The sequence below is a fragment of the Dendrobates tinctorius genome, unplaced genomic scaffold (assembly GCF_039654945.1).
Source record: "Dendrobates tinctorius isolate UK_male_01 unplaced genomic scaffold, ASM3965494v1 ptg000489l, whole genome shotgun sequence".
NCBI classification, from domain to species: domain Eukaryota; kingdom Metazoa; phylum Chordata; class Amphibia; order Anura; family Dendrobatidae; genus Dendrobates; species Dendrobates tinctorius.
In genome coordinates this window covers 705,709-733,190 of record NW_027362150.1, presented here as the reverse complement: position 1 = coordinate 733,190, position 27,482 = coordinate 705,709, and the positions used below count along the sequence as shown (strand labels likewise).

At 45.4% G+C, this 27,482-nt stretch overlaps 1 protein-coding gene across 1 annotated transcript; it reads left to right on the top strand.

Annotated features, from left to right (window-relative positions):
* The first annotated feature begins 37 nt into the window (after nt 1-37).
* Nucleotides 38-26,901, top strand: LOC141078003 (uncharacterized). The gene is made up of 7 exons (XM_073564793.1): nt 38-163; nt 12,457-12,606; nt 12,736-12,915; nt 12,998-13,121; nt 13,201-13,298; nt 13,497-13,587; nt 24,987-26,901. Exons 2-7 carry the CDS (start codon nt 12,529-12,531, stop codon nt 26,762-26,764), a joined length of 2,349 nt encoding a protein of 782 aa, XP_073420894.1. The 5' UTR covers nt 38-163; nt 12,457-12,528; the 3' UTR covers nt 26,765-26,901.
* The last annotated feature ends 581 nt before the right edge of the window (nt 26,902-27,482 follow it).

Genomic DNA, 27,482 nt, shown 5'->3' with positions numbered 1-27,482 from the left:
CCTTTTTTTTTTTAACAGCTGTAAACGGAAGTAGAAGCGGCTCACTTCCGGTATCACAGATCATCGCTCTTGTGGAGCTACAGGAGAGCAGTGTGGAGAGCGCGCAGCACAGGAGCCCGGAGGAGGGAGCGGCTGACACGCCGCAGAGGACAGAAGGGAGACGGTGTGTGGAGAGAGAGTGTGGGGGGAGCAGAGACTGGGCATGGGGTGGCAGAGCCACAGCTGGTGCGTGGCGGACGGGGGCAGAGCCACAGCTGGAGTGTGGCGGGCGGAGCCGGAGCTGGTGCGTGGCGGACGGGAGCAGAGGCGGAGCTGGTGCGTGGCGGATGGGAGTAGAGCCGGAGCTGGTGCGTGGCGGATGGGAGTAGAGCCGGAGCTGGTGCGTGGCGGATGGGAGTAGAGCCGGAGCTGGTGCGTGGCGGATGGGAGTAGAGCCGGAGCTGGTGCGTGGCGGATGGGAGTAGAGCCGGAGCTGGTGCGTGGCGGACGGGAGTAGAGCCGGAGCTGGTGCGTGGCGGACGGGAGTAGAGCCGGAGCTGGTGCGTGGCGGACGGGAGTAGAGCCGGAGCTGGTGCGTGGCGGACGGGAGTAGAGCCGGAGCTGGTGCGTGGCGGACGGGAGTAGAGCCGGAGCTGGTGCGTGGCGGACGGGAGTAGAGCCGGAGCTGGTGCGTGGCGGACGGGAGTAGAGCCGGAGCTGGTGCGTGGCGGACGGGAGTAGAGCCGGAGCTGGTGCGTGGCGGACGGGGGCAGAGCTGGAGTGTAGTGGACGGGGGCGGGGGCAGAGCTGGAGTGTAGTGGACGGGGGCGGGGGCAGAGCTGGAGTGTAGCGGACGGGGCAGAGCCGGAGCTGGAGTGTGGCGGACGGGGGCAGAGCCGGAGCTGGAGTGTGGCGGACGGGGGCAGAGCTGGAGTGTGGCGGACGGGGGCAGAGCTGGAGTGTGGCGGACGGGGGCAGAGCTGGAGGGTGGCGGACGGGGGCAGAGCTGGAGGGTGGCGGACGGGGGCAGAGCTGGAGGGTGGCGGACGGGGGCAGAGCTGGAGGGTGGCGGACGGGGGCAGAGCTGGAGCGTGGCGGACGGGGGCAGAGCTGGAGCGTGGCGGACGGGGGCAGAGCTGGTGCGTGGCGGACGGGGGCAGAGCTGGTGCGTGGCGGACGGGGGCAGAGCTGGTGCGTGGCGGACGGGGGCAGAGCTGGTGCGTGGCGGACGGGGGCAGAGCTGGTGCGTGGCGGACGGGGGCAGAGCTGGTGCGTGGCGGACGGGGGCAGAGCCAGAGCTGGTGCGTGGCGGACGGGGGCAGAGCCAGAGCTGGAGCGTGGCGGACGGGGGCAGAGCTGGAGCGTGGCGGACGGGGGCAGAGCTGGAGCGTGGCGGACGGGGGCAGAGCTGGAGCGTGGCGGACGGGGGCAGAGCTGGTGCGTGGCGGACGGGGGCAGAGCTGGTGCGTGGCGGACGGGGGCAGAGCCGGAGCTGGTGCGTGGCGGACGGGGGCAGAGCTCGAGTGTGGTGGATGGCAGGGCTGTGGAGTCGGTAAGCCAAACCTGCGACTCAAACTCCTCAATTTCCCTTACACCGACTCCGACTCCCACATATATTGCTTATATTTAAGTGAAAAATGTAGTACAATGTGAACATCAGACATTTAATCATTTCTGTGATCCAATAATCAAGATATTTAGATAGAACAGAATATCTATTTATTGGAATACAACTTTAGAACACAAAAAACTGTAATAAATTGTAAATATGTAATACACTGTACAATATCGATTACACACAGTACAGACCAAAGTTTGGTCACACCTTCTCATTCAAAGAGTTTTCTTTATTTCATGACTATGAAAATTGTAGATTCACTCTGAAGGCATCAAAACTATGAATTACCACATGTGGAATTATATAATTAAGAAAAAAGTGTGAAACAACTGAAAATATGTCTTATATTCTAGGTTCTTCTGCTTTGCACACTCTTGGCATTCTCTTGATGAGCTTCAAGAGGTAGTCAACGGAAATGGTTTTCACTTCACAGGTGTGCCCTGTCAGGTTTAATAAGTGGGATTTCTTGCCTTATAGTCCTACTGAATAGACTGTTAGAATTTGTATTATGGCAAGAAAAAAGCAGCTGAGTAAAGAAAAACGAGTGGCCATCATTACTTTAAGAAATGAAGGTCAGTCAGTCCAAAAAATTGGGAAAACTTTGAAAGTGTCCCCAAGTGCACTGGCAAAAACCATCAAGCGCTACAAAGAAACTGGCTCACATGAGGACCGCCCCAGGAAAGGAAGACCAAGAGTCTTTTGGTCTGTACTGTGTGTGTATATGTATATATATATACACACACACACACACACACACACACACACACACACACACACACACACACACACACACTATGACTTATCTCGGCTAAGATAAAGCCTAGATCCTCAGGCTACATTCACACTATGGGCGTAGCCAGGATCAAACCTGGGGGGGGGGGCAGAACCTCATACTGTTCCGCAGACTTTCATACTGCACACCTCAGCTGCTGCAGAACCTCATACTGCACACCCCTACACTTGAAAATAAAGCCTGCACCTTAAGAAGATGTGTTGATGAATGCAGTCTATTTATTTCAACTATCAATTGATGTTGATGTGTTACTGAAGACGAGCACTGCCTGTCCTGGGCGTCCTTTTGGGCAGCTATGAGGTGGACCTGACTGGTGCTAAAAAAAAGGAGTGTTAGTCTGTGTGCTATCCGGCTTTCATTCTTTTTGGTACAGATATGATATGGATAGACAGATATGGATAAATGGATAGAGCAGATTTCTAATCTGCTTTTGCTATTGAAAACATTATCTATGAGCTCAAAAACCTTTCAGGTGATGCAGTGTATTAAAAAGCTGATCTGCTTTGGCAACTGAAAAACGTATCCTCAAAAAACAGGGAAAACGCTGTGTGTGAATGTAGCCTTAGATCAGGAATAGAACAGCCATTTATAGGACATTTCATAACTTTCCCAAATTCCTATGAAAAAATATTCAGCACATTCTGCATCAAACTACTGTACCCAATTTATTATATATTTTAGGAGTCTGAGTCAGTCCATTTTATACCGACTCCACCAAAATGAGCACCAACTCCACGACTCCGACTCCACAGCCCTGGCGGACGGGGGCAGAGCCGGAGCTGGTGCGTGGCGGACGGGGGCAGAGCCGGAGCTGGTGCGTGGCGGACGGGGGCAGAGCAATGTAGGAGCAATGTCTAGTAGAAGACTGTGAAAAATGAGGATGAATGAACTCATGGAGATCAACATCCAACACTGCGGAGACACCATCACATGTTTCTCAACGCAGTGATTCTAGAGCAATGCCCCCATCCCTTATGGGAAATATGTAAAAACATGCAAAACACAAGCCGTGGAGACACCATCACATGTTTCTCAATGCAAGCAATGACTAGCCAGGTCTTTCCTCGGGAAGGAACTACTACGGGAAGGGCAGTCTCCAATGAAGGAAACCACCTATGCCTCTAGACATTGCTCCTACTGGCCATTTTTTCTACTCCACACTGATGAGGGGCAATACCCCGAAACAGCTGTCTGTGGATGGATACCATGTTTTGGCATAGGTCGTTTCCTACTCCTTGAGTAGGCTTGCACCGGTTGTTCGAGGCTCTTGCAGGGCAACCAGCATGATGGATTCTTCTTGGGTCAGAGGTGGAGAAAATGTCATGTCAATTTGTCTCATCAGGTGGGGTGGGCTGGTCTCCACCATAAACTGAAACAGGATGGGGTGTCCTGGCTGTGTCCACACGCTCAGGGGCTTGTAAAGCCCCCATCACATATAGCGATCTCGCTAGCGAGATCGCTGCTGAGTCACAAGTTTTGTGACGCAACAGCCATCTCACCAGCGAGATCGTTGTGTGTGACAGCTATCAGTGACTGGCCCCCTGCCGGGTATCGCTGATCGTTGTTGAAACATCTGGACATTTTTGGGGTCGCTGGTCTCCCGCTGGCCAGCACGCATCGCTGCGTGTGACAGGCGGGAGACCAGCGAACTGGAGCTGGTAACCAAGGTACACATCAGGTTTCTAAGGGGCGCGCGCCCCTTAGAAGCCCGATGTGTACCTTGGTTACCAGCTCCCTGCATCAGCACGCTGGTAACTAAGATATAATGCGGGTAAACTAAGCGACGTGCGTTGCTTGTTACCCGCGTGTCGCTGATAATAATAATAAATTTTATTTTTATAGCGCCGACATATTCCGCAGCACTTTACATTTCAGAGGGGATTTGTACAGACAATAGACATTACAGCATAACAATAATCACATACAGTAGATTATAACAAATACCAAGAAGAGTGAGGGCCCTGCTCGCAAGCTTACAGTCTATGAGGAAAGAGGGAGACACGAAAGGTGGGTGGTAACAGTTGCTCTGATTGTATGGACCAGCAATAATGTTAAGTGTGTAACAGTACAGACACAGAGGGCTAATGGATGCATAAAGCATGTGGGAACATGATGCTGGGAACCTGGTTATGGTAAAACTTTTGGCTCTGCCACACAGGGATAGGTTAGGTTAATGTGTTGAGGCGATAGGCCAGTCTGAATAAATGCGTTTTCAGGACACGCTTAAAATTGTGGGGATTGGGGACTAATCGTATTGACCTGGGAAGTGCATTCCAAAGAATTGGCACGGCACGTGTAAAGTCTTGGAGACGGGAGTGGGAGGTTCTGACTATTGAGGATACTAACCTCAGGTCATCAGCAGAACGGAGGGCGCGGGTAGGGTGGTATACTGAAACAAGGGAGGAGATGTAGGGTGGTGCTGAGCCATGGAGGGCTTTGTGGGTGAGGGTAATAAGTTTATACTGAATTCTGGAGTGGATGGGTAGCCAGTGTAATGACTGGCACAAGGTAGAGGCATCGGTGTAACGATTGGTGAGGAATATGATCCTGGCTGCAGCATTCAAGACAGATTGGAGAGGGGAGAGTTTGGTAAGAGGGAGACCGATTAGAAGAGAGTTACAATAGTCGAGACGAGAATGAATAAGAAAAACAGTAAGAGTTTTTGCAGAGTCAAAAGTAAGAAAAGGTCGAATTCTAGAAATGTTTTTGAGGTGCAGATGACAAGAGCGAGCCAGTGATCGAATGTGGGGGGCAAAGGAAAGTTCGGAATCAAGTATGACCCCAAGACAGCGGGCATGTTGCTGGGGAGTAATAGTGGAACCACACACGGAAATGGCAATGTCGGGTGTAGGTACATTAGTAGCGGGAGGAAACACCAGGAGTTCAGTCTTTGACAGGTTCAGTTTCAGATATAGTGAGGACATGATATTAGACACAGCGTTTAGACAATCGCCAGTGTTTTCTAGAAAGGCTGGCGTGATGTCAGGAGAAGAAGCGTATAATTGGGTGTCATCAGCATAGAGATGGTACTGGAAACCAAATCTACTGATTGTTTGACCAATAGGGGCAGTGTACAAGGAGAAGAGGAGGGGGCCTAGAACCGATCCTTGAGGAACCCCAACAGTAAGGGGAAGGTGAGAGGAGGAGGAACCGGCAAAAGAAACAGTAAAGGAGCGGTCGGAGAGATAGGAGGAGAACCAGGAGAGAACGGTGTCCTTGAGGCCAATGGAATGGAGCATAGTGAGGAGGAGCTGATGATCCACAGTGTCGAATGCTGCAGAGAGATCCAAGCGAATTAGCATGGATGCTGATCGCTGGTGAAGCTGCCTGTTTGACAGCTCACCAGCGATCATGTAGCGACACACCAGCGATCCTGACAAGGTGATATCGTTGTCGGGATCGCTGGTGAGTCGCTATGTGTGACGGGGCCCTAAGCTGGGAATGTCTGACTTGACCTTCAATCCCCACACAAGACATAGTGTTCTGATAGGCAGGTGGGGTCGGGGAGTTCCACATGCCTCATCACACTTCTGACTGCACCAGTGTCCACAAGGAAAGATATGACAACCCCTGGAGATTTGAGGTATTGGGTCCGCTGATGGAGTTTTACATGTCAGGGGCGTGATGTCTTGCGGACCTGGCTTGCCTCTGTCCTATAGACAGGGTTCTTCACTGTTTCCTGTGTTTCTTGCTTGGCCTATTCCCCTGCGTGATGTCCTGGGCTGCCGGGGTGCTGTGCACTGGTTCTGGAAATGACCAAGGTTGCCACAGTTGTAACACCTGATGGGTCTCGCGTCCCTGCAGGGTGGGTGCTCTTCCACATCGGTGGCCACCATAGGAGGGGCTGTCTTGCGCACTCCTGGGTGGGACTGAATTCTTCTGGCTACTACGAGTAGGGCATCTACGGCTATTGACCTGTACTCATGCCTGGTCACTGTCAGCAGCTTCTTGATTGGTTCTCTTAGTCCATGCCTAAAGGCCTCTGCCAACATTTGTCTGTGTATCTGATCATGAATAGTGAAGCCTAAGTCTTGGAATACTTGCCTCACTCTGCCATGAAACTTGTCTACAGACTCTGTCTCGGCCTGGCTCATGTTATGTAGGCTGAGTGCTTGTCTGGCTTTGGCCCACTCTCTGAGCTGCTCAATTAGCTTTGATCCTGACTCCCAGGAGTGCACATCTAATTCTGATGGAAGCTTGAAGTGTTCCTTCATGATTGGCCAGAGTGTTTCACCTGCTTTTAATTCCATTATGGACCAGAGATCAATTCAGATTGCAGATATGTTTGCTGGCTCTGCTGCATTCTTCAGTAAAATGGCATGGGGTCCATATCTAGGTCTGGCAGATTTTTCAGAATACTGAACACCTGACTAGGGGTGAAGGGCGCATAATGTAAGAGTTCTGGCTCTATCTGCCCCTGCCTTCTTGGTGTCTGTGGGTTTCTTCGCCTAGTACTGGGCAGCATGTATGATGTCCCCTCTTCATATTCATCAGAGGAGAAACTGTGACATTGTGTGGGTGCTCCCCCCTTCTGAGGTTGCAGGTCTGCCTGGCACTTAGGATCCTCATTGTAAGACCCAGCAGCTGCAGACGCTGATGACTCACACCTCCCTTCTGCTAGCTGTTGTATTGGGGGGGGCGCACCTGTGGTGTTATGTGTAAGGAGTGTTTCACTTTCTTCTCCTGGTATCAGCTGGCTCTTTAGAGAGGGTGCCCTGTGGAGATAAGGACACCTAATTTTCTGGATTTGGCACTGGCCCAGCTGGTGACAATGAACTGAGAGGTGGGAGAGAGGGTGAGGAGCAGGGAGGGGTAGAGGAGAGAGTGGAAAGGTGGGGAGATGAAAAAAGAAAGAGGGAGGAGAGGAGGAAGGTGATAGAAGAGGAGGGGGATGAAGGAGGAGGAAAGACAGAGGGAAAAGATGAGGGAGGAGGAAATATAGGAGGAAAAATAGATGAGGGAGGGGAGGTAAGAGAGGGAGGAGTGAAGATGGAGGGAGGAGAGCATGCCTTCACCTTTTCTGCAGTCAGAGAAGGCATGCTTGGACTTGTGCCTTCTCCCGGGGGGGGGGGGGGGAGCGGGGTGCCTCACAGACGGCACAGCTTAGAATTCCGCTGAAAACACTTTTTTCTCTCTTGTACACGTAAAAATAATCCTTTCCTGTTCACCTAACTCTCAGTACTTCTATGCTGTAAATCCGCTGCCACTTTATAAAACGCGTACTTCAATTCAGCTCAACTAAATAACTTCCCTTTTTTCTTCTCAATACATTATGCCATGCTGCAGCTTAAAAGCTGCCCCTGTAAATCTACATAACTTTCTGAATAACACTGTCTATTCCAAAAACTTCAAAAAAAGTGATAAAAACTTCACAACCCTTTTTAAACTTGCTTAAAAAGGAAAGAAAAAAGCAAAAAAAACAATATTTATAAAAACTTCAAAAGAAAATGGAAAACTAATAAAAACTCAAAAAATGGAGAAAAAAGAAAACAAGAATAATCAAGAAGTTGGTAAAACTTGGAAAGAACACTCCAAAAAGAAATCAAAAATCCAAAATTCAGTACAACTTCCAACAATAAAATGTCCATGCACAAATGCAGGATACACACACTTCCCCTTTCCTCTGCCTGCGTCTCTCAGTAAAATCTTTTGAGAACAATGGAAACAAAAGAGCAAACTGAGACAATGGTATATATTCAACAGCCCAGCATTCCCAAAAATTCTCACACTACAGTAAAAAACTTCCACCAAATGCAAGATAAAACAAGGGAAAAGCAGAGTACAGAACAAATGTGACAATATGAAAAATATCAGAGACGCACCCCACGGGCAAAAGAGGAAGTGTAAAAGGAAAGGAAAAAAACTTTCTGCTTCAGATCTTCATGGAGAACAGCAGTGAATTTATAGGTTGATGCACATATAGACGTCCGGGGAGAAATCGAGGCCCTCTTTAGTGACACGTAGCACAAGCAGCTCTGGTAACCGACAACTGCCAATCACACTGGGTGTACTGCGCTCGGTCACCCGGGAATGTTAACACACTCGTCCCGCCGGTAACAGGAATCAGTGATAACTCCCACAAAATTGCCACCATCTGTACCTGGCCGGCCTCTCCTGTCCTTCCGATGTACAGGTGAATCGGTGGCAACCTGTCAAGTGATTTGGCTTGCGATATCTCCCCCAAACTAAACACCACCACGTGCCTGGCGATCTGGGTGCTCCTGTCCCTTCCGATGCATGGGTGTATATGTGATAGCTTGATAGGAGACTCGACTAGTGATATCTCTCTAAGCCCCCACAACTCATACCTGGATAGGCCTCTCCAGTCCTCCCTGTGTACAGGTTTATTTGTGAGGACTTAGCAGGGGAAGTTGAATCTCTCAGATATCTGTTTCCCAGCAACCACATGCACAATCAATCACCGTTCCACCAGCTTTCTCCCGGATCTAGACACAAACAGGACACAAAGCAGACACCTTGGCTTATCCCAGGGTTTGGATAAGGGTGTGGACTTTTACACTACCTGGGAATGCGGTGGTGACCACACCTGACCCGCTAGAGGTACAGACCCGGACTGGGCACAGGGGACATTCAGGTAAGATAACCAGATTTTCTTACCTTATGGAGTTGCGCAAATCTCCGTCCCCATGAGTCAAGGCCTTAGTCGGCACCTCCGTCTCTCTGGTCAACAGGGTCCCCGTGCGTTTTGTCCACAGCCCCGCGTCTCTGCGCCAGATGATATGGAAATTTGGATAGATATATCTCTGTGTGCTGCGGCCTGTCCTAATTAGAACAGTCTCATTGAGCGCTCAACAGAAAAGACACCCTAAACACCTTGTTAGCAGTATCTCTTTCCAGTCTGCTGGTTTATTGCACATATATGGTTTTTTCATTACATACAGAAAGGAGTGGTTAGTCAATTAACATAAGGCTTGTGTTTTAATGCTATTGGCTATTTGAGTAAATGAACTTATATGGCAGTGTCCGACATGAGGGTGATTTAGCATCATATGGTTTACTCTTATGCATTGTCTTGCAATGTCAGCAAACCTCCGATATCAGCTAGTGCATCTGGTCCAACTTCCTCCTTTCCCATGGCTGGCTGATATATCACAAGACAATGCTACCACGAGATTATGCTGGTTCTCCAGACTGGCTCATGGGGTTAGTAGGTCATTTTCAGCAATTGATTATAAGGTTCAAGATAGCTATGAAAATGTGTCTATCAGTATATAAGGATATATGCAAGTGAGATCTGTATGAAATGTATATATTTCCATCACAGCTGGAGTGTGGTGGACGGGAGATAAGACATAACCTTTAGTAAGATAGTAGGATAAAAACAATTTTGTGTCCCCCAGAGTGAGTGAATATAAATGTTTGGGTGAAGTCACAAATAAAGGGGCGTGAGGAGCACAGCCCGATCAGGAGGAATGATTCCCACTTGCAATGGCTGAACTGCAATCAGCAAGTCCCAGAATCTCACGTTGTGGATCTGGGAGAATCCCACAGAACCCTGCAAGCAACGACTGACAGATTCTGGCTGCATATAACAGTAATGACTGGAATCTGGATGACATTAATAGAGTTACCACCCGAAATATGCCAGAGCAATAAGTGAGGAAAGGCACAAGCTCAGCAATTCATGAAGGGGGTGCGGGAGGAAAAGGAGATCCTGGGTCCAGGATGCTCCATATAGGACAAGGGGAAGAAAATGCCCTACAAGACCCTAAATGGCTAACAGTAATCTATCCCCAAGACTCCCCCCTGACCGTCCACAGCTCCCCCTGTGCTAAACAAGCCCTGCACCCCCCATGGAAGGGCCCAAAGCGTTTCTTCCAAGCTGAGTCATCAGGGGACTTATCCTTGTGATAGGAGGTGAGGTGCCATAGTGCTGAGCTAAAGGGGGGGTATGAAATACATACCATAGTACTTCCGGTGGTTGAAACGCACGCCAGGATGCCATAAAGGTGCGTGAGCCGCAAGGAAAAAATCTGCGACACTCAAATGAAGGCAGACTACTAATTGTGTCCCATGAGGCAGAGGCGTGCACTCCACAACCTAGTGTTTCCAGTAAGTGGAACGCAAGCCAAAATAACTTGTGGTTTCTTGAACCACATAGAAGTAGAATATGCAACCGATTTGGCTTGATGACGCGCGGTCCACAGCCTTTTATTTCCGGCATGTGGAACGCACGCTAATGCCACATGCGGCATGTGGAACGCACGCCAATGCGGCATGTGGAACGCAGGCCAACGCCACATCCGGCTTTGATGGCATCTTCCCTTTAAACTGCCTTGGGTTTTTTTTGCAGCCGCTCCTGTGCCGTCCCTGCGGTGTACATCTGTTAGGCTAAGTGCACACGTACCGGAACTCTCGCGGAAATTACCGCGAGAATTCCGGAATTCCAGTCCGCGGGAAAATCACATTTTAAATTCCCGCGATTTTCCCGCGGAAAAACTAGCATTTTGCAAGCGTAATTAGCTTGCAAAATGCTAGCGTTTTCCAAGCGATCTGTAGCATCGCTTGGAGAACTGATTGACAGGTTGGTCACACTCGTCAAACATAGTGTTTGATGAGTGTGACCAACTTTTTACTACTGAGGCTGCCTATGCGGCATCAGTAGTAAAATATAGAATGTAAAAAAAAAATAAAAAACGGTGTTATTCTCACCCTCCGACGTCCCGCGCATCCGTTCCCAGTAATCCTTTGCGAAAATGCCCGCGATGACGTCAGTTCTCGCGGGATCGCGACGTCTCGCGGTAATTCGCGATGACGTCGCGAGAATAACCGCGAGACTTCGCGATCCCGCGAGAATGGACGTCATCGCGAGCATTTTCGCAAAGGACTACTGGGAACGAGAGCGTGAAGAGAAGCGGGAAGGCTGCGCGGGACGTCGGAGGGTGAGAATAACAATATTTTTTATTTTAAATTCTATTTTTTACAGGGATATGGTACCCAAAGCCCGGAGGACAGTCTCCTCTCCTCCGGACCATGGGTACCATCCGCAATTGTTCTGCTTACTTTCCGCATGGTGTGCACAGCCACATGCGGGAAATAAGCGGAACAATGCATTCCTATGGGTGCGGGATCGCCGCGATTCCGCAAATTAATGAGCATGCTGCGGTTTTTACCGCAAAGCGATTCCGCCGCGGTAAAAACCGCAGCATTAGCACAGCATTGCGGAATCCCATAGGAATGCATGGGATGCTTATTTTTCGCGTTTTTGCGGCAAAATCGCGCGGTTAAAACCGCCGCGGAAACGCGGAAAAACGCCACGTGTGAACTCAGCCTTATGGTTCCAAAAAGAGTTAATTTGTAAAAAAAAAAAAAAATGTTTCACTTGTTAAAAAATAGTAAAACGTGTCTTCTGCTTTGTTTTTCTTTTTACAAGAATTATTGGAGCCAATTTTTCATTAGAAACGTTTTAATGTCGGCTTTTTCTTGAGTTTTTCTTGTTATATAGGAAAGTCTAAGGCCAGAAATAAACCCCATAAATCACTGTACATGGAGACTTTGGGATCAGATCATTTCTGTCCGTTGTGTTTGTGGAAACAAAAAATCTTTTCTAAAAGCCTCAAACTTCTGTGTATGACTCAGAGCTGAGATCTAACGTGATAGAAGATTCTAGTGCGGGGAAGACGGGAAACCTTCATATAGACGGCCGGTGGGGATGGAGTCAGTGACCGACTGGCCAAATCTGTTTCTAGAGCCGCAGTAGAAGATGAAGATGTCGTCCTCATCATGAAGGAGTTATTTCTCATGTCGCGTGTAATGAATATCTCCTGCAGTATAGCTAATGCCGATTCCAGTGTCGGTAATGAGACGAGAATTAGCGTTATGGAAGATGAGTCTATGAGGAACGTGTTCAGCTGCCGACTCCGAGGAGGAAACTGCTTGTTGTCTGTGGCCTAAATATATAGGTTTTATTAGTAGATGTCAGGGAGGAAAACTAAACCCTGTAAGATAATAAATCTCCTCATATGTTTCCCTTATTATCTCCAGTAATTGTATTATTACACAGGATTCTTATGATGTTACATTGGATCATCATCTTCTCATTCAGGTCTCTACAATATCGGATCCTCTCAGGGAAGATCTTCTACAGAAGAGAATTTTCCTGATTTACCCATCAAGGATGGATATGGACAGAGACAAGATGGCGGAGAGGATGTTACACCTCACCCTAGAGATCCTCTTCCGTCTCACTGGAGAGGTGAGAGATTCTGATGACGTCACATTACATTATTCTCATCTATGGGAATAACAGATGGACAGAACTGGAGAGGTGAGGACTCTGGAAATGTCTGTAGTGAGATTTATTAATGTGTCCCTCCATTACCAGGATTACACAGTGGTGAAGAAGACCTCTAGTGATCGCTGTCAGGACCCTGTGTCTGAGGGATGGGGAAGACCCCTGAGCCCAATCACGGGGCCTCCACCTCACCCCCTGATCCATGAGGCCATCAATGACCAGAAGATCCTAGAACTCCTCTACAAGATGATTGAGCTGCTGACTGGAGAGGTGACACTGCTGGGAATGCTGGGACATTATAAGGTAACGCTATGAAGGGATCGGGGGATGACTGTATCATTGTATGTGTCAGGTTCCTATAAGGTGTCAGGATGTCGCTGTCTATTTCTCCATTGAGGAGTGGGAGTATTTAGAAGGACACAGCTATCTGTACAAGAACGTCATAATGGAGGTTCCCCAGCCCCTCACATCTCCAGGTAATAGGACTAAATACACACGGCCTATAATTATCTGTATGTAGAGAATGAATTCAGTCCCTGTATGTGTTTCCTCCAGATCTATCCAGTAAGAGAACAACACCAGAGAGATGTCCCCGTCCTCTTCTTCCACAGGACTGTAACCAAGAAGATCCCAGTGCTCCTCAGGATCATCAGGTAGATGGAGAGAAGGTGTCAGGAGATCTCCCCTATGATGTGTAGACGGCTGTGAAGGTCTTGTGCTCAGTCTTGTTTTATCCACCAGTATGATATGTTTTATACTTGTGTAATGAGAACGGTGGAGATGGCAGGATTAGAGCTGATCATAGATGGGACTTCTCCATCTGTCTGTGACTTTTACAATATTTGTTTCAGGGTGAAGATCTGACCCATATTAATACTACAGAGACATATGTGAGAGAAGATGAGTGGTGTAAAGAGGAGATTCCCACATATGACTACCCAGGTGAGTAGTAACCACTGAATGCAGAGACGTCACAGATTCCTCTCAGTCACCGGCTGTGGCTGCTTTATCGGTGGTGTAGTCCGGCCGTATTACCATGATCACCATTTTGCCTCTAGACCACAACATTCTCCACCCAAAACTGTTCAAATGACTTTGGGCATTGAAAGCCCTTTTCAATAGAACTTACAACCTGGAGGATCATCCTACCCCCTGGGATTAGTGTGAAGGTGATCCCTTAAAGCGAGATCTATATGATTGCTTGTACCTGACCCAATATAGGCTGAGTGTGCGCTTCAAGAGTCACACCGAACACAGATTTAGATGTCTACTCCTTTCTCAGCAAAGGCTTCTACACAACTGAAGTTTATTCTTATGACAGAGAGACAGGAAATGGGTGTCGCACAATCTTCTGAGGAGCCAGTGTCAGTCTATGATAGGTCCATTTCAGCTTCACTTCCATATATGGTATCCAGTATCTCAGCTTCTGCATTCTAAGGATTCCTTCCAGGGTGTTGTCTGAAGACACAGACGCCATCTTGGTACACCATATGTGAACTGACTTGTATAAGGGTTAATAATTGATTTCATTAGCCATTCTCTACTTCACATTAGGAGACGGTGACCGTTACCTGCCCAGATCTGTAACTATAAAGCCAAATGACAGCGTGCGTAGAATGTGCTGACGGGTTAGAAAATCACTTGAAGAAAAATCTTATGCTGGGCCTGTAAGAGAAAGCGGAGGGTAATGATGCTGTTGGCTTCCTAGATCACTGAGATCTTATCGGATGAATCTTCTCTCCCTTCTGTGCTGCTGAATGTCTCATGGTCCCTACAAGACCAGGTCCAGTCTTTCTGGCCAAACTTCCCTTTTATGAGTGACACCAGTAAATGTGCAGTGAGGCCAAGTGTGAATTTCTGTCCAATAACAGCAGAGTTTCCCTTTATCCTGACATTTCAGTTTGTATTAAAACCAACTAACTTCAGGGAGGATTGTGATAATCTACAGGACAAACATTCCACCTGTGCCATGATAGATCTCTAAGCTGTGCGTGGCTGATGGCTGTAATATACATTTATTCCCGCCTGCAGAAGATGTGTTGGCTCCAGCCCTGGTGTCATGGATTCACTCCACGTCATACATTACATTGTTTTTGATCCTAAGGAATTCAGATTACTGCACAATCTCTCCTGAAATGGGGAGCAATATTATTTTCTCTAATCTTCTGCTCAGGATCCATAGTAGCTCCAATGGTCCACCATAAATGAGGGCAACTCTGGTTTACTGTTTAATCTGTATTTGTAGCTTTCAGTTAATGAAATTCTCGTGCTCTGTGGTGGGGCTGTGGGCGGGGCTTCATGTGGTGCTCTGATTACATATTCGTCTGTATTGGCTTATGACAGGTCACTGATCCCTCACTGACCTGCCCCCCATTTTTATATAATAATCTTTATATAGCGCCAACATATTCCTCAGCGCTTTACAGTTTAACAGTTTCAAAACACAAGTCATAAGTAACAATGTTAACAATACAATAATTAAAGCAAAATAAGGCACCCCTGCTGGTGAGAGCTTACAATCTACAATGAGGTGGGGGAGATACAAAGTACTGGTGTGTATTTACAATGGTGTATTTACAATGATGGTCCAACCATCTTGTGGGAGTGAGGAATGGATGGAGATAGTGAATGGGATACACACGCACACTTACACATACAATGACTTTGAGTAGTGAACGTGATAGGCTGCTCTGAACAAATGTGTTTTAAAGGAACGCCTGAGACTATGCAAATTGTGGATAGTCATTTCTTGGGGTAGAGCATTCCAAAAGATTGGCGCAGCGCGGGAGAAGTGTTGGAGTCAGGAGTGGGAGGTACTGATTAGTGCAGATGCTAGTCGAAAGTCGTTTGCAGAGCGCAACAGTCAGGCCGATAGACAGAAATTAGGGAGGATATGTAGGGGAGTGCCGCACTGTGGAGAGCTTTGTGGGTGAGAACAAGTACTTTGAATTGGATCCTATAATGAATAGGCAGCCAATGTAAGGATTGGCGAAGAGCGGGCGAGTACCGATTAGCCAGATGGATGACCCTGGCTGCTGCATTGAGGATGGACTGGAGAGGGGATAGTAGAGTAACTGAGAGGCCAATTAATAGAGCATTGCAGTAATAATAATAATCTTTATTTTTATATAGCGCTAACATATTCCGCAGCGCTTTACAGTTTGCACACATTATCATCACTGTCCCCAATGGGGCTCACAATCTAAATTCTCTATCTTTGGAATGTGGGAGGAAACCCACGCAAACACAGGGAGAACATACAAACTCCTTGCAGAGTAGCAAATAGCAACGGCGATAAGGGGCATCCCTGACGAGTTCCTCTGAACAACCCAAACGACTCCGAGGTCTCCCCGTTAATCCTAATGTACCCCTTTGGATCCGCGTATAATAATTTAATCCAGGAATTAAATCTATGTCCGAATCCCATTAACTTCAATACTGCCCATAGATAATTCCACTCTACCCTATCAAATGCCTTTCGTGCATCCAGCGAGGCCACCACCCTTTCCCCTACATTATCTGCCGGGAGTTGTACATTAAGAAAGAGTCTACGTAGGTTAATGGCGGTAGATCTATTTTGTAAAAGACCCGATTGGTCTGGATGTATCAATTTTTGAACAACCCCAGACATTCTTATCGCCAACATTTTAGCTAATATTTTAACGTCTGACGTCAATAACGAGATGGGTCTATAGGATTCAACGGATGAGGCATCTTTCCCCTCCTTAGGAATAACCACAATTACGGCCTCCCTCATAGACCTCGGCAAAGCCCCTCTCTCCGCTGCATCTTCAAATACCTCCTTAAGTTTAGGTGCTACGACCTCTATTAGTTCCTTATTTGCTTCTCCCGGGATACCGTCAGAGCCAGGTGACCTATTATTTGCCAATGACAGAATAGCCTTCTCCACTTCCTCTACAGTAAATAATTCTTCCAGATTCTGTTTATCAGTATCATCTAACTTAAGTATCTCTATCTCTTGTAAGTATCTATCCATTTCTTGTTCTCTCACCCCCAATTCTGAGGTATATAATTTTACATAGTATTCCCGGAAACATTCCAATATCCCAGAGGTGGCTTTATGAGTTACCCCATCCTCCTTGACAATTTTATATATCTGTGTGGACCCTTTCTGCGCCGCAGATATCACTGACAGTAAGTGTCCCACCTTTTCCCCTTCGTCATAGAACAGTGCTCTCTGGAATGCCCTTTTCTTGTCTATCCCTTGTAAATATAACTTATTTACTTCTTCTTGTGCTTCTTTTAATGCCTTTTTAGTGGCGATACTGGGCCTACATATCATTTCCTCCTCTGCCCTGCTCAATCTGTCTGTAGTCTCTTGGTTTACCTGTCTCGTTTGTGTCTTACGTCTCGAAATATCTCGTATGAATAGTCCCCTTAAATATGCTTTCATGGTATCCCACACTATAAGTGAGTCAGCAGAACCTTCATTTAATTGGAAGAATTCAATAAGATCTTTTTTAATAATTTCCATATTAAGATATTTGAGCCATTCCGGATGTATTGTCCCCCCTACTCTCCTCCTTTTTCCCACTCCCAGTCTCAAACTAACTTCAATTGCCTTATGGTCGGAGATAACTCTCTGTAAATATTCCACCGTCCCAACTATTCCGTCCATGCCCCTGTTACCTAATGCTAAGTCTATGCGCGATAAGGCATGATACGAGGACGAATAACACGAAAAGCATTTGTTCCCCTCATTCCGCACTCTCCATAAGTCTATCATACCCATCTCACTAACATATGTCCCGAATGGAGTCATCCTATCCTTCCTGGGGTTAATTCCCCCGATTCCCACACGATCCCAATACTCGTTCATGACATTGTTAACGTCCCCTAATATTAACACCGGACATTCCCCTCCCCTCCCCGTCCACTCAAAAATCTCTTGTAGTTTCTTTTTCGAATATGGGGGTGGAATATAAAGTGCCACTATAATCACACATACACCAGAAATTCGGCATCTCAGGGAAACAAACTGCCCATCCCTATCTACGTAAGATTCAATTTCCTCGTAGTGAGCATGAGAATGTATCAGTACAGAGACTCCCCTCGCGTAGGCCGAATACATAGAGTGATAGGCCCGGGTAATCCATTTTTTCTCCAGCCATTTTTCTTTTCCTTTAATCAAGTGAGTTTCTAGTAAACACGTAATAGCTGGATTGTACTTTCTAATTTCTGCCATGACTGCCGCTCTTTTACTTGGATCTGAAACCCCCCTCACATTCCAACTTAGAATTCTTGTATCACCACTCATTATGTCCTATGAACATCAGTTCTAGTCGGTCTCTTGTAGTCCCTTTATCACATTGCAGTATGAAAACTCTCCCACAACATATCCCCCCCTGATCCCCCCCGCCCCCCCTCTCCCCTCCTTCCCCGTATAACAGATTCTCTCTCTCCAACGAGAGAGGGTGCAACTGGCACCTAGCTACTGTGAGCCCTCGAATAGCCACTGAACCTCCTTCACTTGGGCGTACATCGCTCCCACCGTCACATACAAACATGCCCAATAGGCCACATAACTTTTTCTAACATGGATAATTCAATAAACATAAAAGAAAAAAAAAAAACCCAGGATCTACGACCCAAAAATAGATCTGAGTACCCAGGCGTCGCGGGGCACAGATTCAAAAATAGAGAAAAAATGTCCGAAAAATTCATCTTCTTCAGCCTTTTCCTTCTTTCTCAGCCTTTAGTTTGGAGTGGTTGATTTCCATCCACTTGACGGCCTCCTCTGGGGTTGGAAAAAACTGAACAGACCCCAAAGCTGCTACTCTCAGTTTGGCGGGATATAACATAGAGTACTTCACTCCCAGCACTCTCAGTCCTTTCTTGACCTCGCCAAATTTCATCCGCATTTTCTGAACCTCTGCTGAATAGTCCGGATATATTTCAATACGGCGTCCATTAAATATGAGGTCCTCCTTCTTCCTAGCCTCCCGGAGGATAGTCTCTCTATCTCTGCAGTTAAGTATCCTGGCCAACATTGTACGGGGGGCACTACCCGGAGGGAGGGGTCGCAGGGGAACGCGGTGTGCTCTCTCTACCGCAAACACACTGGAGAGTGTGTCTCTGCCAATTTTAGATAGGATCCATTACTCAGTAAAGTCAGTGGGGTCGTTACCCTCTACTTTTTCCGGGAATCCCACAAATCTAAGATTGTTTCTCCTAGATCTATCTTCTAGATCATCTTGTTTTAAGTGCACTTCTGAAATCTTTTGCGTGTGCTGGTTCTGAGTTTTCTGCATTTTATTTACAGTGTCCTCAGTGGTGCTCACTCTCTCTTCCACAGCACCCATCCTAGCATCCGCCTTGTTTAGTGCCTCTTTAATTCCAATAATTTCTTCCTTAATATTATCAACCCGGCTGCTCAACTTAGTCAGTGTTTTTTTACAGAACAATACCACCAGAAAGACATCTTTTAAAGTTGGTTCCCCTTCAGGGCCCTCCTCGTCAGCTTCACTATCCTCCTCTTCAGATGCACACTCAGAGACAGTGACTCCCCCTCCCCCCTCCTCCCTGCTTTCAGCCTCTCCTGCAGCTTCGTTGCTCATTCTCTCTCCCTCCAGCACAGTACCTTCTCCGGTGCCCCCCTCATCTTCCCTTGCAAAGCGCTGCAGCTTCTGGATAATTTGTGACCTTCTGCCATAGTTCTCAGTCAGTCTCTGTGCCTCCTCCACTCTCCCGGCGCCATCTTGTGCAGCCACACTGCCGTCCTCCCCGACGTCTTTCTGCCTCCTCCTCCCCATCTCCGCACTCTTCTTCACTCCCGGTGTCTCCACTCGGCCCTCGGGCACCCACCACAGCAGTAAGTGTGCACGGGTCTCTGTTATGTCGGCCTATTAAGGATTATTCTTCAGAATGACAGTGGAGCTCCTCAGCCTCACGTCCTCTCACATCCGCGCCAGGCCACGCCCCAGTCGAGAGCGGGTTTCTTTAGTAATGGAGTAACGATGGCTTGTTTGAAGGAGAATGGGAAGATGCCCGAGGAGAGGTTAAAGATTGTAGTTAGGTGAGTTGTGATGACTGGAGAGAGAGGGAATGGGGTCGGTCGTGCATGTAGTCGGACGAGAAGAAGACAGGAGTCTGGAGACTTCTTCTGTGATGGGATCAAATGGAAAGTGAGCCATGGGAATCACAGCACTTGGTGGTTGGGTGCAGATTTCCTGACGGATATTATCTATTTTTTCTGTAAAGTGGGAGGCCAGGTCATCAGCACAAATGTCTGTGATAGGGGCTTGTGCTTTCGGCCTGAGGAGGGAGTGAAAGGTGTCAAAAAGTTTCTTGGGGTTGTTGGCTAGTGAGGAGATCAGGGTGGTGAAGTAGCTCTGTTTGGCGAGGTGAAGGGCAGCGTTATAGGTTCTTAACATAAATTTGAAGTGGATAAAGTCTTCTGGTGTGCAGGTTTTTCTCCATAGGCGTTCAGCACTCCTAGAGCATCGCTGGAGAAGTTGAGTTTGCGATGTGAGCCACGGCTGTTTCACTCTGTGCTTGGAGGTTCTGAGGGTGAGGGGAGCTACTTGGTCAAGGGTGCTTCTAAGAGTGTCATTGTAGTGATGAACAGCCAGATCAGTACAGGAAAAAGAGGAGATTGGGGACAGTGATGAGTGTAGTCTCTAATAGATGCTACTACGCAGGCGCCGCCATCGCCGGTGACAATTTGCTGGATGTAATTTTTTTCTATGCCTCACAATAGCCACAATATAATAGGCATTATCACCAATAATATCAATGCTATTATATGCATTATGTAATAATGGGGGCAGGTCAGTGAGGGATCAGCGACCTGTCATAAGCCAATACAGATGAACATGTAATCAGAGCACCACATAAGTCTCATTGACAGTTACAGGAATCGTTTGATCGCAGTGATTGCCTCAAAAGGTTGTGCAACAAAATATTAATCCTTTCACGCCAGAACCTGTTTTTGCCTTTGTGACCAATTTTTTCAGCTCTGACCTGTGTCACTCTATGAGGTCATAACTCTAAAATGCTTCAAGGAATCCTGGTGATTGTGAGATTGTTTTCTTGTGACATATTGTACTTTATGATAGTGGTAACATTTATTTGATATGACTTGCGTTTACTTGTTAAAAAAGGAAACTTGACAAAAATTTTGAAAATTTTGCAATGTTCACATTTTTTAATGCTCTTAAATCAGAGAGTCATATCGCACAAAATAGTTAATAAATTAACATTTCCCACATGTCTACCATCAGCACAATTTTGGAAACAATTTTCTTTTGTTAGGAGATTATAAGGGTTAAAAGTTGACCAGCGATTTCTCATTTTTACAACAAAATTTATAAAACCATTTTTTTAGGAACCACCTCACATTTGAAGTGAGTTTGGGGGTCAATATCAGGGCTGTGGAGTCGGTAAGCCACAGTTGCGACTCCGACTCCTGGATTTTATCAGGCTCCGACTCCGACTCCGACTCCTTCATAAATGGCCAATTCATAACAACAAATTTACTGTTGTAAAATATTAAACATCGTGCTTATTCAGTTTCTCACCATCATATAAGTAATCAGACCACTTAGAGCAAAAACTACATTTATTAGAATACAATTAGAATATAGCAAATAACTTTTATAAACTTTTCTAAACTGTAAGTAAATATGCAATAAACACTTTTATGCAGTTAATAAGAAGAAATCTATACATTTGTCCTCAGAAAAAGTATTGCCTCTGTCAGATCCTCCTTCATGGATGCCCTCAAATCTGATCTAATTATTTTGAGAGCAGAGAACAACCTCTGTACACTAACTTGTGTTGGTGGCAAAGCAGTAACCACTCGGGCAACATCTCTGACAATGTCAGGATACAGAGGAATCGCTTGTTGCACTGTTATTTTTGATGAACGGTCAAATTTCTCAATTTCTTTTAGTGCACATGAAAAATTCTGCTGAAATGTACTGGCTGTGTTCCTTGATGGGGATGACTCTTCTTCTATGCGGGAACGCTTTGCAAGGTCCTTGTGATCCAAATATTTTTCAAAATTAAATTCTTCATCAGTTGATGATGAGGGTGAAGATGTGGCAGGACAACCAAATTCTTCTTGTTCCTCCTGACTGTTCTGCAACCCTTTCATCCTTACTGCTATTTCAAACAGAGCTTCTTTTCCTTTACTTAGCTGTTGATCATCTAGAAGAATCCGATGCATTGGGTCTACATAAACAGCTGCCAAAAGAATGTTATTTTGTAATAGTAGCTCCTCTCTCCGTTTCATTGATGTAGCAATGCCACTTGCAATTAACCCTCCTCTTTGGGACAGGCGAAACATCAGGTTCTTCCACTCCTTTAAGAAAATACCTGGAGTTAAGTCCTCTGCTTGTAATTTTTTAGTCACTGTAAATGGGTGCTCTAGCAATTTTTCCAGCTCAGTCACATGATTCCACTGACTTTCATTTAGCGTCAGTTAAGGGTTAGCCATGTCTACAAGAAAGGTTTTCAGTTCAACCAAGCGCTGAATCATTAAGTAAGTACTGCCTCATCGTGTGGCTTGATCAATAATTGCCCCTTTTCCAGCACGTCTCTTCAAAATTGAGTCAACTTTAGGGGTTCTGGCAACAGTAGCCAATTTTCTCACCTTGCCAATCAGTGCAGCAGCATGTCCTTCTTGCAGACTGTCTCTTATAGCCAGCTGTAGCGTATGCACAACACCGCATGTGATGAATGAAAGAACATATTGACACAGTTTCAACAAGATCATCTAAACTATCATGTTGCTGTTCATCTGAAGCAACTTCAGTTTGCTCCTCAGTTACAATACTGTGTTCCTCTATTTCAAACATTTCTGTGTCTGTGGACCCAGAATGTTCTTCTAGCTGCTGGTCACCATCATTACTCTCATTCATTAGCTTAATAGTACTTATCATATTTGAAGCATTGTCAGTTACGACAGAAAGAACTTGCTCTTTTTTAAGTTCATAGTCTTGCAGAACCTTTTCCACCAAGACCTGGAGAAACTCACTGGTGTGATGAGCTTTGGTGTCTTTTAAGGCCAATGTCTTGGTAACTATTTCATTTTTGTCACAAACAAATCGGACATTGATGGCAAAATAGTTCACTCTGTGACGTGTGCAGGCATCCATTTTAAGAAACAGAAAGCGTCCCTTGAAAGTTTTTTTAAGTTCTTCCTTTTGTTTAAAAGCTTCTTCGATTACTAATTTTCTAATTCTCTCTCCAGAGAAACACCAAGCTTGCGGGCCATTTCCCCATTCAGACACACAAAAGCTGGTCGTGAAAATAATGAAATAGGCACACTATCCTTTACAACAAGCTCTATGATCTGTTTTTGAAATGTATCTACTGTCATTGTCACAGTAACTTTGTCACTGACAAAATATCTTGCAACTGATGGCTGCAAAGTTCTCTGCTCCTTTGTTTGGCTGGAAGAGCTGGGCACTGGTTCATTGGTTTGGCTGCAGTCTTTCTCATCCACTGCTTTCAGTACTTCTGGATGAAAGCGCTGTAAATGTCTCTTTAGCTTAGAAGCTCTGGTAGGAGCATTTTTATCTTTGCCTGAATATGCACTCATCTTGGCTTCACAGCATTTGTTTTCGTCTGGATCATTTGTCATACACAGACAGACATAATGTTTTCTATCTTGAGTGATGGTGAAATGTTCAAATACAGCTGATTTAATGTGATGCTTCTTTGACATTCTCAGGTTTTTAATGTTGCATTCACAATCCAAATGACAATTGTTTTTCCTAAAAACAATTGTACAAAATTATTGCCAGGTCGTACAACTGATATAGTGGTCAGTAATACTGTTATTATTCCTCATGTACTCACAGTTAACTGATGCAAAGTTTGTTGAAAGGATAATACTTCTTACAGTCTTCCTCTTAGTAGCAGGCAGCTGTGAGATGCTTGGAAGACGCACACCTAGTATGATCTAGTCTAGAGGAGGAGCTTTACTACTAAGAATTTGCAACATATTTTCACTTTCAGTTTCATACATTGTAAGTAGGGGGGTTGGGGCAGCATGAGGTTAACCAAGTATAAGATTAGATAATGGCAGTGGAGAACAGTGACACGCAAGAAGTAAGAAATGTCTCTATCTCCAGCAGAACTGCTTATCACTGTTGTTCATAGTTTGATAGAACATATATATTTGAGTAACATTTATAAAATTCATATGAAAGTTCAATTATGAAATATTAATACATTTTTTTTAAAGCTGGAGTCGGTACATTTCTACCGACTCCGACTCCAACCAAAACTAACTCCGACTCCGACTCCACAGCCCTGGTCAATATGACAGAAAATACCCAAAAGTGTCACCATTCAAAAAAAAACTGCACCCCTCAAGGTGCTCAAAACCACATTCAAGAAGGTTATTAACCCTTCAGGTGCTTCACAGGAATGAATGGAATGTGGAAGGAAAAAATAAACATTTCTATAACAAGAAATTTTCCTTTAGACGTAGTTTTTTTTTATTTTCGCAAGGGTAACAGGAGAAAATGGATTATACATTTTGTTTTGCAATATCTCCTGAGCATGCCGATGATACCCCATATGTGGGGGAAATCTACTGTTTGGGCACACTGCAGGGCTGAGAAGGGAAGGCGCGCCATTTAACTTTTTGAATGTAAAATATGCTGGGATAATTAGTGGTTGCCATGTCGTGTTTGGAGAGCCCCTGATGTGCCTAAACAGTGGAAACCCACAAGTGACCCCATTTTGGAAACTAGACCCCCCCCCCCCAAGGAAATGTGTGATGGGCATTTTGAGCTTCCAAGTGCTTCTTAGAAGTTAATTACGTAGAGCCGTGAAAATAAAAAGTCATGTTTTTTCCACAAAAAATGATCTTTTCGCCCTCCATTTTTTTTTCCAAAGGGTAACAGGAGAAATTGGACCCCAAAAGTTGTAGTGCAATTTGTCATTGGTGTGCGCCAATTCAAGAGCACTAGGGACAGCGCTAGTACTGGGCATTGTTCCCTGAGTTGGAGACATTTCTCCAGAAGCGCTATTTGTCCTTCTTGTTGTACTGGTCCTTGTGTGTGAGGATGGACCAGAATCACTGCTCATTTCTGAGCTATCACTGTCGCTGCTACTAAAGCCCTCGAAATCCACATCGCCATCTGACACTGCACTTTCTTCACTGTCAGAACATAAAAGTGCATAAGCCTCCTCTGCACTATAATACTGACGGACCATTTTAACCATTTAACCCTAACAGTAACCCTAACTTTAGTCTGACTTTAGCCTAACAGTAACCCTAACAATAACCCTTACTTTAGCCTAACAGTAACCCTAACTATTGTATTAACTGTAACCTGCCTAATCTGTTTTTCTATTGACAGATGAAGTGAATGCCATTACTCCAGATATATCATCATCCATTCACAGCAAAGATCTGTCATCTGATCCTATGAAACAGGTCCCATCTTCTGATTCATTACTGACTACTAAGGAAAATCAAAGTCACAAAAGAGGCATTAAAACACAAACTGCTCCTAAAGCAAAGAAGCCATTCTCATGTTCACAATGTGGGAAATGTTTTAACCACAAAAGGAATCTTATTAGTCACCATAGAACTCACACAGGGGAGAAGCCTTTTTCCTGTTCAGAATGTGGGAAATGTTTTAACCACAAAGGGAATCTTGATGCACACCAAAAAACCCACACAGGAGAGAAGCCTTTTTCATGTTTAGAATGTGGGAAATGTTTTACTCAGAATTCAAGTCTTGTTACACATCAGAGAATTCACAGAGAAGAGAGGCCATATTCATGTTCAGAATGTGGGAAATGTTTTAACCGGAAATCACAATTGGTTGATCACCATAGAACTCACACAGGTGAGAAGCCACATTCATGTTCAGAATGTGGGAAATGTTTTACTCAGAATTCAACTCTTATTGCACATCAGAGAATTCACAGAGAAGAGAAGCCATATTCATGTTCAGAATGTGGGAAATGTTTTAAATGGAAATCACAATTGGTTAATCACCATAGAACTCACACAGGGAAGAAGCCTTTTTCCTGTTCAGAATGTGGGAAATGTTTTAACCACAAAGGGACTCTTATTAGTCACCATAGAACTCACACAGGGGAGAAGCCTTTTTCCTGTTCAGAATGTGGGAAATGTTTTAACCACAAAGGGACTCTTATTAGTCACCACAGAACTCACACAGGGGAGAAGCCTTTTTCCTGTTCAGAATGTGGGAAATGTTTTAACCAGAAAAGGAATCTTGATGAACACCAAAGAACTCACAAAGGAGAGAAGCCTTTTTCATGTTTAGAATGTGGGAAATGTTTTACTCAGAATTCAAGTCTTGTTACACATCAGAGAATTCACACAGCAGAGAAGCCATATTCATGTTCAGAATGTGGGAAATGTTTTAACCGGAAATCACATTTGGTTGATCACCATAGAACTCATACAGGGGAGAAGCCTTTTTCCTGTTCAGAATGTGGGAAATGTTTTAACCACAAAGGGACTCTTATTAGTCACCACAGAACTCACACAGGGGAGAAGCCTTTTTCCTGTTCAGAATGTGGGAAATGTTTTAACCAGAAAAGGAATCTTGATGAACACCAAGGAACGCACAAAGGAGAGAAGCCTTTTTCATGTTTAGAATGTGGGAAATGTTTTACTCAGAATTCAAATCTTGTTACACATCAGAGAATTCACACAGCAGAGAAGCCATATTCATGTTCAGAATGTGGGAAATGTTTTAACCGGAAATCACATTTGGTTGATCACCATAGAACTCATACAGGGGAGAAGCCTTTTTCCTGTTCAGAATGTGGGAAATGTTTTAACCAGAAAAGGAATCTTGATGAACACCAAAGAACTCACAAAGGAGAGAAGCCTTTTTCATGTTTAGAATGTGGGAAATGTTTTACTCAGAATTCAAGTCTTGTTACACATCAGAGAATTCACACAGCAGAGAAGCCATATTCATGTTCAGAATGTGGGAAATGTTTTAACCGGAAATCACAATTGGTTGATCACCATAGAACTCATACAGGGGAGAAGCCTTTTTCCTGTTCAGAATGTGGGAAATGTTTTAACCAGAAATCACAATTGGTTAATCACCATGGAACTCACACAGGAGAGAAGCCTTTTTCCTGCTAATGTGGGAAATATTTTAACCAGAAAGTGCTTCTTGTTAGACGTCAGAGCAGTCACACAGAGGAGAAACCTTTTTTATTTTCTTAATGTGGGAAATGTTTTACTTGGAAATCAACTGTTAATAAACATCAGAGATGTCACATAGGGGAGAAGACTTTTTTATGTTCATATTGTTGGAATAGTTTTAGCCAAAATTGAATCTTCTTAAATGGGTTGTCTCTTGTCATTCCTCATGTTTGCTGACAAAAGGATAAAACTAAGTTTTATTAATTCCAAATATAAAACTATACCCATAATTCATCCCCTGAAGGTTAGTCAATAGGTGACTAATAGAAAAAACATGTACCCCACAGTTCAGTACAGTACATAGGGTGAGGTGATGTATACACACTCACTCTCCAAGCCTCTCATTTCTATGGGTTTCATCGTCCTCACCAAAGACGACTCATCAGGAGACTATTTAATATTGACCTACACTCACTGGCCACTTTATTAGGTACACCTGTCCAACTGTGTGTTAAGACTTAATTTCTAATCAGCCAATCACATGGCGGCAACTCAGTGCATTTAGGCATGTAGACATGGTCAAGACAATCTCCTGCAGTTCAAACCGAGCATCAGTATGGGGAAGAAAGGTGATTTGAGTGCCTTTGAACGTGGCATGATTGTTGGTGCCAGAAGGGCTGGTCTGAGTATTTCAGAAACTGCTGATCTACTGGGA